The sequence below is a fragment of the Mya arenaria genome, chromosome 17 (genome assembly GCF_026914265.1).
Source record: "Mya arenaria isolate MELC-2E11 chromosome 17, ASM2691426v1".
Lineage (NCBI taxonomy): Eukaryota > Metazoa > Mollusca > Bivalvia > Myida > Myidae > Mya > Mya arenaria.
This window is the reverse complement of record NC_069138.1, coordinates 22,277,494-22,290,384: the sequence shown is the minus strand read 5'-3', so window position 1 is coordinate 22,290,384 and position 12,891 is coordinate 22,277,494. Positions and strand designations below refer to the sequence as shown.

Sequence of the window (12,891 nt, the reverse complement as noted above, 5' to 3'; positions counted from 1 at the left end):
ATCCTTACAAAGTGTGCCGAATTATGGCCATAAGTCTAGTTTCTCAAAGCCTTAAATTTATGTTTACATTGCTTTCATTAGATAAAGAAGTATAACCAAAGGTTCCGATATCCCCCTTTATCTCGAGAGTGCAATACAAACTTGTTCGATCCCCCACAAGCTATATTTAGAGCCTTTGGAATTTCCGTATAGCTGGCTCTATTTCTAATATGTTTGGGATTTGTAATTTGATATCAATAGATCTTAGATCATCTTGTAACACTCGGAAAGTGAAGTTGGATTGTTAAGAAGTTAAGTCTGGAAGAGGAAAAACGTATTTTCCTGAGGTGCGTACTCGTTTTTCTTTTTTCAATAAATATATATCTCTTTTAATAGTTGTTTTAGGATAACATTTTTGTAGTTGAAGAAAATATATAACCAAGAACATTTCAGTTATGATCAAAAGTAACCTAGGTAAGAGAAACTTCCACTATGGAATATTTTGTTAACTTTTATAATGGAAACACAAATGAACAATGCGTTTTGCCTCACACAAGTTGTAGTAATTTAAGTTTAACTGATTTGAATACAGGATGAAGCAAATTTAAAAAAAATAAATAAATAAAATAAAATACTTTAACATAGTGAAACCAATACGTCTTAAGTATTAAGCTTCATGTTTTTTCCGATTTTACATCTGATGTAGAACGTTTATCTATCTGACAAATTGTAGTCAAAGATGTTGATTATGGAGACTTTTTGCGCATTAATTTTCTGATGTTAAATAAGAAAATTAATGAACATAGATAAATACATGGGTTACCTTCACAACATGGGCAGTTAAATCTCTAAAATTATTATTACAAGTAATCACTAGTATTGAACCGGTTTACAAATATGGGCCATTTCCGAATCCTGTTTTTGGCTATAAAAATTCTGGAGCCTTTTGATATGGATTTTAAGATTGGCCAGGCCTATGAACATATGTTTTTTGCAATGTTTGGCATAAGCCGTTTTCCAATTAGCGATTGGCAATTATCATTAAGACTCACAAAACCACAACAAGACAAAGCGTTTGCGGTCGTGAACTATTATATATTTAGCAAACGTACTACATATGACAGTTCATGCCATTCTTGTGTTTGTTATGTTATATTGTGTTAAAAGATTAGCACATATGACGAAATCATATTTTAACGGAATTATCTTCAATAGAATTTGCAATCTTAAGTAGACGATCATGCTTGCATGTACATATCTGAACATTTATGATCTGGGTTCCCAATATTGCAATATTGATATTAATACTTCAGCTGATAAGATTACGCATGCTATTCAACTGAGGTTATGTCATGTTTTATTTTCGTCCATTTGGAGATAATGTCGGCCCACTCACGTTACCGATTGTGTTTATAATTTAAAGGGACCGTGCGGTTATTGACTTTAAACAAAAAATGACTGACAACATGTGGGTATAATGATTGGGGAACCGACCATTTCCAAATAAATCAATCCTTAATGAAAGGTTAGGCGCTAACTCTACGATCACAGCTGAGTAACGATTAGAATAAACTAAATATGACCTTTTACGGGATGCCCTCAGATACTTGAACATAGCGTTTATTGAGGATATTATTTGTTTTTTATTGCAAGTTTGTCTTCAACTGTAAAACTGTTTCAAATTAACAGTAACAATCATTAATTGATGGTTGTCTTTTGGGACCACTGTGTTTGTATGTTTTTTTTATTAGCAAAATTGATTATTTTAACAACTTACTTCTTCATTACAAAGGATTTTACCAAGAAGACACCATGATATTAGTATCGTCGAAAGGGTTTTCATTTTGATTGCAAACGGATTTTAACCTTCTCTGAACCAATGATTACCTACCTGAAAGTTTCTCTTGATTCCTTTATAGACCGAAGATGTACACTGATGTGCAGTTGACACTCACAGAACGGCTTTATTTTCAATAAAATTTTGTAGGTAGTTTATAAGAGGGGTAAATATGTTGTGTTTAAACCTGAAATGTTGAGTATTGCTATTGAAAAATTATGAAATAACCAAAAAAAAACATTTGTAAAAGGCATGTTGGAAGCTTTATGGACCCCGATAGTTCTTTATTTACAGGCATACTCAGTATTAGTAGTACTTAAATACGAGTGCCTATGCTCTCCTATTTTTTTGGTGTAATAGACAAATTACTTTTAGTTCATTTAGAACGTTTTGTGTTTGGATAAGCGAAGACGTTGCATGTTCGACATGCGATTACAAAATATGTAGTAAGCAAATAAGGGGATGAACTATTTAGTATATGTACGTGACAGTAGGTCCTATACAAAGCATGAACATACTAGTAACTGGCAATATACTGAACCAACATTTAAAGTGAACCATATTTTTCAAAGAACAAAGGGACACAAACCTTAATTTAATTCAAAACTATCCGTAAAAGATGTCAGCTTTAGAGTATATATCGATAAGGCTGCATATATTATATGACGTTACCGTTACTGCCTTTTTATATAGTTTTTTTTATCTACTGATGATGGCCTTAAGCCGAAACATTTAAGATAATAAACTTTACGTGTTTGTATGGTTTATTTTATTCATATTCATATAAAATCATTAACAGTCATTTAGATTTTAATTTATGTATGTTCTTGCATCAACAAAACATTCTTAAATAAACGATGTAATGAGATATTAACATATAGGATAACTTGCAAAACTACAAGTAATGTATTTAATACATATAAAACTAGTCTATGAATATGAAAGACCATTTTTTATGATAATGATAAACACATTCATGTACTGCTCTACATATAAATATATTAGATATACCGAAGCTCTATGTGGAATATTTTAGCAAAGACTTTGATTCTATAGGAATGGATCGAATATATTGACTAAACCTTGTCTCCATAGTTAATTGTTAAACTCGCTTATTGATTCACTTAAATCACAAAATACTTATCACGAGTTAATCAATCAATCGTAATACAGTTTTATTAATTAGTGTCACGATTTATAGCTTGAAAATATATAGCAAGATAACATTACCTTATAAAGGGTCCCGATGCCCACCCAGACAGTTTAGGTTATGGAATGATTGTGTCATAACGAACTGTTTTCTTTTTCTTTTCAGTTCATCTACAGAGAATACGATTAGGAAACATTAAAGACAAACTCGGTAAGTATTTTCAAACATGTGAAAATAATCATGATTGTACATTCTTCAAAATATGCCTGATCAAAAAATGCTGATGCATTTTTAATGCAAATAATCCATTAGTACTTCCAGATATATGATATTGATTTAATTTTTTTGGGATTGTGACAGTCATATTCCTTATTTCTAAGTGTTCACAAACTTTATGGACACACCTCTTTAAGATATATTGCCCCGTTTACAACTTTTATTGTAAAAGGAAAAGGTATTTGTAAAGTGACACTATAATTATAATCAATACATAAACATGTCAAAGAAACATGATTTTTGAGAAATTAAGCCTTAATTACTTACAAAATAATGCAATAATGGAACAATAATTAATTAATAATAACAAGCTTGTAACCGTGCATTTAATAGCTGAACACAAAAATTAGTTTTGCTATTTCTTATTTGCGAGTAAAAGTGCATCTTTAAGTCATAACCAAACCTCCAGGATATAGGAAATGTTATTATTATTCTGAATATGTTGATGTACATAGTAATCAGTGTTAACTTAAATCATGATATACTTGTATTGTAATGGTATAATTTTTTTATGAATATTCGTAATTGTCATGCCTATAATAGCTTGTTATACTTATTATATTCATTGCGTAATCCCTTAATGACAATTACAACAGACACAGTCAAAATGGCAGCTTGAAGGAGTGTTTACTATCTGATTTTCAAGTGATTTGATTGCATATACAAACATAACGTGTTTGCACTATATTGCCTTAATGACATATTTATTCATCAGTCATAGTGATTTGATGAACAAAATGCCGTATACTTAAATACCTTGTTTTGAAAGGTATCTGCAGTAAAAGGGTTCTCACTATCAACATGAGTTTTTCCATCTACTGTGGCACCAAATCCACAAAGGTAATTGATGACTAAAAAACTAATAATATATTTTTACCTTCTTATGGAGTAATTTACCTAATAAAATAAGGCAAGAACAATTTTTATCATCCCCGGGGAAAAAACGGGTTAAAACTTCCAAAAAATAAAATAATCCTAGATGCTGTAAAAGCAAACTCGATAAAAACGATTTATTGATGCAAATATTCATGGTAAATGGAAACATTCTTGACTAATATATTAGATAAAAAAGTAGGAACATTATAAAAGACTGGATGAAGGGCATATGTTATCATTACGTATCTTTAATGGCATCATTAAATCTTTACATACTTAAACAAAACCAAGAAAAAGATGATATAGGAAAATTAATCATAAGGAACAACTCAGAAATCAAATGCAAAAATACAACTGTATATTCTAAATAATGGCATAAATGATATTGTATATAGAACACATATTTGACTTCATAGAAAGGAAATTCTTCTCATTTGATAATATGCATTTTTATAAGAAGTTTCTTAAGGTGATTATTTCAATTACAACAACTAACTACCAGCCATACTATGAAATCCAATCTTAAACCTTAAGATTATTGTAACGTGATTCCGTATGGTGTCGCTCAGTGTGTACTACACAAATTACAACGTATCCAGAACATGTGTGCTAAACTTGTTCTCAACCGCTTTAGACGTGATAGTTCAAAACAGTCATTATATGATCTGCACTGGTTACCCATAAAGGCACGAATTAATTTTATGATCCTAACTTATATGTGCAACTGTTTTGATGGAAATGCCCCTCAATACCTTAATGATTATTATCTAGTAAAGATTCTAAACGCACACTACGATCCTCAAAATCCTCAATAGGATGCTACGTTGTGGCTTTGAATAAGAAAAAGATATTCTGTGACAGACGTTTTAGTACTATTGGCCCTAAGCTTTGGAATGAACTGACTCTGAGCCTTAAACAAAGTGAGTCAGTAAACACCTTAATAAAACATTTGAAAACTCACCTTTTTAAATATTAATTATGCATTGTTCTTAAACATATACCCATGAACTATTTACCAATATATTGATGTGCCGTTGTCTGTTTATACGTTGGTGAACACCAATTATGTTTATAAATGTTGTACAAAAATAACATCATTTATATACTATTCATTGAACTATGTATGTAATGAACTGTGTGCTAGTATTCATGATTTTTTCATTGATTACTGGTTATTGAATGATTTAGTTTGTATTGCTGAATTACTTATATTTTCTTCTAATTCATTACTGTACAACGCTATTGAATATGTATTTGTATGTAGAAATAGGGGTTTAAGCAAATAAACAAGTTTCAAGTTTCAACTTCAAACTGAACGTGACATAGCTATTATTAGAAAAACAACATTAAATGACCATATACACAAATGGGCTTTAATATTATTATTTTATTTTATTTTTGTCCTTAAAACAACATGTTTTAACAAAAAGGGCATTACAATTTTATGTCGAACTTTATTGATTTTTGCATTAAAACTCCTCGTAATGTTTTGAAAATAGTTTAAAAAAGTATATTTCTATGAAATATTCTTACCACTGCAAGATATATGTTCACAATGTTCTGTCTTGAAATTGTTTGTTGATTTTTTGAAAAATAATGATATTTGAATATCTTGATCAATATATAATGTTATTATATTCATGTTTCAGAAATGGCGATTAGTAATGCAGATGGTAAGTAAACAATAGGTTTACAATGGATTTTTAAAGTACACTTTATACGTTGATAACATTTAATCAAATGCAACGAAGTATAAAAACTTAAAATATATATGATAACTATTTATCATAGATAGTTAAGACTTTGTATTCGTCCCTAGTTATACCATAAGCATATGACCTACATAGACTTTTCTTTGAATGATTGGATAATAAATCCTAGTGCGTTTGTTTTAAACAATAGCAAATATGGAAGCGATAAGTTCAAAGAAAAACGATCAGTCCATGTTATCCATATATTTTAGTTCACCTGAGCACGAAGTGCTCAAGGTGAGCTATTGTGATCAACCTGTGTCCGTCGTCCGACGTCGTCCAACGTCCGTCGTCAACAATTTGACTGTTATCACTCTAGAGGTCACAATTTAGGCACAATCTTAATGGAACTTGGTCAGAATGTTACTTTTAATAAAATCTTGGAATAGTTCGATATTGGGACATCTGGGGTTAAACACTATGTCATCAGGTCAAATTAAATGAAAAGCTTGTTAACACTTTAGAGGTCACATTAATGACTGTATCTTCAGGAAACCTGGTCAGAATGTTAATATTAATAATTCCTAGGTCAAGTTTAAATCTGGGTCATGTGCGGTCAAAAACTATGTCGCCAGGTCAAATGGAAGGAAAAGCTTGTTAATACTCTATGGGTCAAATTTATTACTGTATATTCATGAAAGTTAGTCAGAATGTGCTCTCAAAAACTAGGTCACCAGGTCAAATTAAAGGAAAAGCTTGTTAACAATCTAGAGGTCACATTTATAAATGTTTCTTCATGAAAGTGAAATGTTTATATTTATAATCTCTAAGTCAAGTTTAAATCTGGGTCATGTGCAGTCAAAAACTAGGTCATTAGGTCAAATCATAGGAAAAGCATGTAATCGCTCTAGAGGTCACATTTATGAATGTTTGTGCATGAAACTTAGTCAGAATATTCATAGTGATTAGTTCAAGGCCAAGTTTGAATCTAAGTCATGTGCGGTTAAAAACTAGATCACCAGGACACATTTAAGGAAAAGCATGTTAACATTCTAGAGGAAACATTTATAACCATATATTCATGGAACTTGATCAGAATGTTATTATTGATGATCTTTAGGTAGAGTTTGAAACTGGGTAATCAGGTGTCAAAACCAGGCCACTAGGTCAACTCATATGCTGACATATTAAGCAACCAATAACCATCTTAGCAATCAGATGATTCTTCATATATCCTTAGTTTTCAATGTTATTCTTAGAAAACAATACCTTTCTTAGCAACCAAATACTTCCTAAGCAACCAATTACTTTTTAACAATTACCTTCATCCATATCTTTCATTGATCTTAGCAGATAATTGCTTTCTTAACAACCAATGATCAAGTAATGAATACCCTTCACACTATATTCACCTATAGCAACCAATGACTTCCTTTTAAAGCAATGACACCCTTAGCCTTAATTGACTCCATTAGCCACCAATGATTTCCTTAGCTACATGTGACTTGCTTGGCAACCAATTACATTCTAAGTTACAAAGGACAACCTAGCAACGTCCTATATTCATCGCAACTAATACGTTTTACGCAAATAATGGGGTTTTATGAGCAGTCAGATATACCCTAGCAATACCTTACTTTTTGAGAAACCATTTACTTACTTAACCATTACTTCAACCGATTTCATAGATTTATTTTCTTTAAAACCCGTGACTTTCTTTTTAAGCAATGACGTTCCTATCAACCACTGACTTCTTCAGAATCAATTACTTAGTCTAAGCAACTGCCTACATCAGAAGTTGAAAAAAACTTCCGCAGCCAAACATTTTTTTTACCAACTTCCTTCATCGATGCCAACCAATACATTCCTTAAAAAGTAGTTACGTACTTTGACTTTCTTAGCGATTTTTATGATAACCGAAGTAACAACAAATTACTTCTTTTTAAAAAATTTCCTTTTTATATTGGCTACTTCAGCTATGGAGTTCTTCCTATGCAAATTCTACTAACCATAGCCACTTATGACTTCCTTAGCTTCCAATGACTTGTTTAAACTTTTGATATATATAATCTCGGTACGTTTCGAATGATTACAGTAAATAAAAATGAAGACAAATTATTTTTACATGAAAGAGTTTCCACTCCCATTGAAAACTCTTAATGTGTTTAACACAATTAAGCAAAGCGTACAATTGTGTACGTTTGGCATATGTACGGCAGCAAGATTCAAATGGATAATGTCCGAGGTCCTTTCAAACAATTATGTCGATAAATGTTGTAGTTACCTCCTCAACTAAGTCAGTTTAAATTGATAAAAGTCACTTGGGGTTACCAGGCATCTATATACGTATTCTTTAATTCTGAAATTCCAGTTTGTGCAATGGCCTTATGTTCGTAAACAACTTGGCTTGTTTTCTGAATTACGGCAATTCATTTCCATTTAAAAACCTTTCTATGAAAATAATATAAATTGTTCTTTGCACTGTAAGTGCGAAACATATTTCACTTCATGAAATACAGCTGTTCTTTCTCACTCAGAAAAGTATATATGTTCCAATGTATAGATGTAAAATCAAGCTATATATTTTCAACATATGCACCAGTAACCACGCCCCCCCCCCCAGGTCCGGGGGTATACCGGGGATATCCGGGGAAATGGGCCGTGTTTTTACTTTCCAGGTGGCCACATAGTGCCGTGTGACTGCGGCGGTTTTGTCTTCACGCCAAATTTAGCGGGAAATTGACCTTATCTAGGGTCCCTTGGGTGCATTTGGCGGGTTTTTACCAGCAGATTGTTCCCGCAGGGTGGAGACTTTGCCCGGGCTTGGCTGGACCGTAGGTCAAAGTCCCCGCTATTCCCCCCGGACCTGGGGGGCCGTGGTTACAAATATCTGGTGCATTAGTAATGTTTTGATAACAAAGTGGTGTTACAACATTACAGTCTATGATGCAATAAAAAGGTTTGCCATTTGATGCTCTTAGTATTCATAACCGGTGACCTTATTCATACATTTATCATTCCTCTGTGTCTAAGGGAACTAACTATTGTATTTCCTTAGACAAATTATGACAGTATTTGATATTGACTTTTAGTTTTTTTATCACATCTTTCGGGTGATTTATCAAGGAAACAAAAACTCGGCGTATCTTGTATCATAGATTATTGTGCTCACTTAGTAAATATATTGCGATCTTACACTGGAACACAAGCATTTATCCTCTATATCAAAAGCTGATTTTGCCTTCTCTTTCCAGTTTTTGACAGAAATCTGGATGAATCTACAAAACAGACAGAAGGGAGTGAAGGCAAATTTTAATTGTTTTAATTAGTCAGAGTTATTGTAGCCGATGTGATCTTTCTTATTACAAAAGAAGTGATGATTTTTTTTTATTTCGTTGCGAAGTAAAATTAAGATTCGTACTTCATAATATGTTCATACTTTAAAAGAAAAATATGCTTTAATTAGCAGATAAAGTCAGTGAATTGAAAGAAGCCATAATTTGAATGTTTCTGTGTAGAATGACTGTTCATGTGCCTATGATATACAATTTATACAATTATGCAAACTATTATATAGTAGTAGGTGGTATTTCTAATGATTTTAAACACCGAGTAGTAAAAGCAATACTTATACAACTGGTATTATTTTGAAAATATCATTTTTCTTTACTTCAAGGAGCAGAAACGTCCAGCCATGATGAAGGGAAAAACCTGCATGTCCATGGTAAATAACAATTTTACTTCTAAGTTTGACTCACTGTTGTAATATGCTTGGTGAAACTATCATTATAGCGCTAGCACTTTAAAATTGTCATTACTAAAAACTATAAAAATATTCAATTGTAACTTGTTGCACATGTTCTCAGAGACAAAAAGTGACATGATAGCAAAGCCATTGACAATTGATTTAATAAATGTTATGCTCCTTATTGTTAAGTATTACTTTTACTCTGTCTTTCGACCTTTTAAATGTTGGCCTTGTACTGCTGACGAAATGGCCCTTAAAATGTGAACTTTTACGAGTTGTATCTCCTGATGCAGTACGTTTATATAGGATATAATATAATTCGGATTTTGTTTGCATTCAAACTCAATAATGCCTCAAAATTGTCTTGGGATTGTTTTATAAAATTGTCAATTGGATTTTCTTGAGTATTGGACACAACAAACATGATCATATTCATATTGTCGAAATAGTTTCAGTTTCATTTCAAACGAAATTTTAGCATAACTCTGTAAAAGTATATGCTTTCCTGATATTTTAAGTATTGCTTTTGATACATATATAATAACAATATGAGTCAGATATGAACAAACATTTTAAAAGAGCTCCTACGCATGCTTGTTGATGTTCTAGTGTCGAATAATAATAATAATAATAATAATAATAATAATAATAATAATAATAATAATAATAAAAATAATAATAATAATAATAATAATAATAATAATAATAATAATAATAATAATAATAATAATAATAATAATAATAATGATAATAATAATAATAATAATAATAATAATAATAATAATAATAATAGTAAAGTATGTAAAGCCCGTTATCTCCGATCTCAGCTAGACATCTAATACATTACCATTTTACTCTCACTTTTGCTCACGGTAAGTTCGTCTTAAAATAATACTGAAATAAATAGAAAGAAGCCATTCTTACAAACATAACGCTATTCCAACAAGGACAGCACTATATTCGACATGCTAAACGTTTCTGAACTCCAAAAAAGTCAGAATCAACTTGAATTTAGTCCAGTCTTGTCTACTACCCACAGTCATCGTTTGCCTATCTCTTCCTTTTCTTGCAATTTCTATATTATCGTTTATTCAACTGTACCATTATTTTGCCTCCTATTTCTCAATGTATTCATCATATCTCATTCTGTTAATATTCGATTAACCACAGCAGCCTCCACACAATCATAATCATCTTTACGGAACTTTTTTCTCTATTTTGTATTTGTGTAATTGTTTTGTGCATATATCACGAGTCTTTCTTCATTACCCATTTATTTATTTTTAACATTACCCATACAAATATCAAATTAATATGTTCAATTTTGAAACATCCGAATAAATATTGTTAAAACCAAAAAGGAAAATATCTCAATTTCTCAACAATATGCTTCCAAAAAGTAACTCATTGCAGTTAAAACTCAAACATGGGAAAGCTCCTTTTGATACAGGTTTAATCTGGAAATAAATTTACACAATGCCATTCATTGCGAAAATTGATACGTGTATACATGTATACGAGCATTTCAACTTAAGCTAATAAACAACTTTCAGCTTTTCAATTTACTCAAATGAAAAATTATTTCAAATCAAAAGGGACATTTATCGAACTTAGGCTGATAAGCATTTTATTTGAAAGAAAGGTAAGTAGTACATATAGCAGTATTACCTTCATAATACTACTCATGACATGTTTCATATTTGTTCAAATACAGACAAATGATTCCACATTTTCCTACTTTTGAAAATACTTGCACTTATGCATTCTAATTGAACAATAAAAAAAATCAGGAACAACTAAGTAAATGTCCATAAACAGAAGCGGGCCTCTTTTTACTGATAAAAGATAATGAAATGCAATTAAATGAAAATAAATATTGAAATATAAACATATTCTCTAAACTCGCACGACCCATGCCTTTGAAATTTTGTGTGAAGCCGTGTGTAGTGATTCTTTACCAAAATAGTTCACGGTCTGTCCTAGCGTTTCTTTATACTTTGATGTTAAAAGCGATATAAATCTTCTATATCAAATATACAATGTTCACATAATGTCCTTCGTGTAAAATGTAGCCCCGCCCCGGGGGTCCCAAGTTTTCTTTACTTAATTCGTATAGCTAAATTTTGAAAAAGGCATGACCAAGACCATTCAAATCTGGTTTGTACCCTCAAGAAGTTACCTTTTACTAAGTGTTCAAATAATTGCCCTTGAATCAAAACTAGCCACGCCTGTTTAAAAGTTTTCTTCATACTCATATAGTATTTTTTTTAAATCTTCTCTAAACACGCAAGGTCCAGACCCTTGCTATTTGGTATGAAGTCTCATGTAGTGGACATTAACTACTTTCATCAATAGCATCCAATTACTTGCTGAGCAGCCACTGATTCCTAAGCATAAGCAGCCAATGATTTTCTAAGCAACCATTTTTTTAGCAACCTTAGCAAAAAAGACCTTGTAAAGCATTGACTAACTTAGCGACACTTACTTCTTTAGCAACTCATGACTTCCTAAGTGACAAGGGCTACCTTAGCAACCATGGACCTCCTTAGATATAAATGACAACCAGTTACCAATAGCTTCCTTTGCAACTTCTGACTATCTTAGCAAGTAGATAATTACAGAGCATTTATCATTTTTCCTAGTCATATTTTGACCAGTTTAGTATCCAATGACTTGTTCTGCAACCAATGACTTTCTTAGCAACCAATTACTTCTTAGCCACCTCATACATACAAAGCAAAACGGTTTAAATAGGAACTAATGGCTTCTTAGCAAACTATTTTTTAGCAACCGATGATTTTCCAAGATACTATTTTTATCCCTAACTTCCTTTTCAACCGATGTCTTTTTTAGTTACCATTACCTACCCCAGCAAACTCTTACTCTTCTAGTGACTCTTGACTTTCTTAGCTACCTATGACTTTCTTAGCAACAATGCCTTTCTTAAACACATAAAACTCAACGATTTTCATAGCAATCAAGGGATATTTAAGCCTACCATCCACTTACATTATCACTATTTAGCGCCTACCTAAACTCGTATTATAACTAATGGCTTCCTTAGCAACCGATGACTTCCTTATCAAACAATGACTTCCTTAACAACTTATGAGTGTCTTGGTAACTAATTACTTATTAGCAACTACCTACACTAAAAGCAAGAACATCCAAATAATGACTGACATACCAACTACATTTATCCATAGCATCAATTGAATTTCTTAGAAACCACCTTTTCCAAACTTACAAACTACATTCATAGCAATCATTGACTAGCAGAGCAACGATCGGGTTCCATTGACATTATATGCATTTCTCATGTAAAAAACAGTTG

General features: G+C 31.6%; 1 protein-coding gene across 1 annotated transcript in view; it reads left to right on the top strand.

The window, feature by feature from the left end:
• The first annotated feature begins 250 nt into the window (after positions 1 to 250).
• LOC128224088 (uncharacterized) overlaps positions 251 to 12,891 on the top strand; it is a 90,737-nt gene continuing 78,096 nt past the window's right edge. Inside the window, exons 1-5 of the mRNA XM_052933743.1 lie at positions 251 to 326; positions 3,132 to 3,176; positions 5,768 to 5,791; positions 9,064 to 9,114; positions 9,486 to 9,533. Coding sequence (XP_052789703.1) covers positions 5,770 to 5,791; positions 9,064 to 9,114; positions 9,486 to 9,533 — 121 coding nt within the window. The 5' untranslated portion in view covers positions 251 to 326; positions 3,132 to 3,176; positions 5,768 to 5,769. The remainder of the gene's footprint in view (positions 327 to 3,131; positions 3,177 to 5,767; positions 5,792 to 9,063; positions 9,115 to 9,485; positions 9,534 to 12,891) is intronic.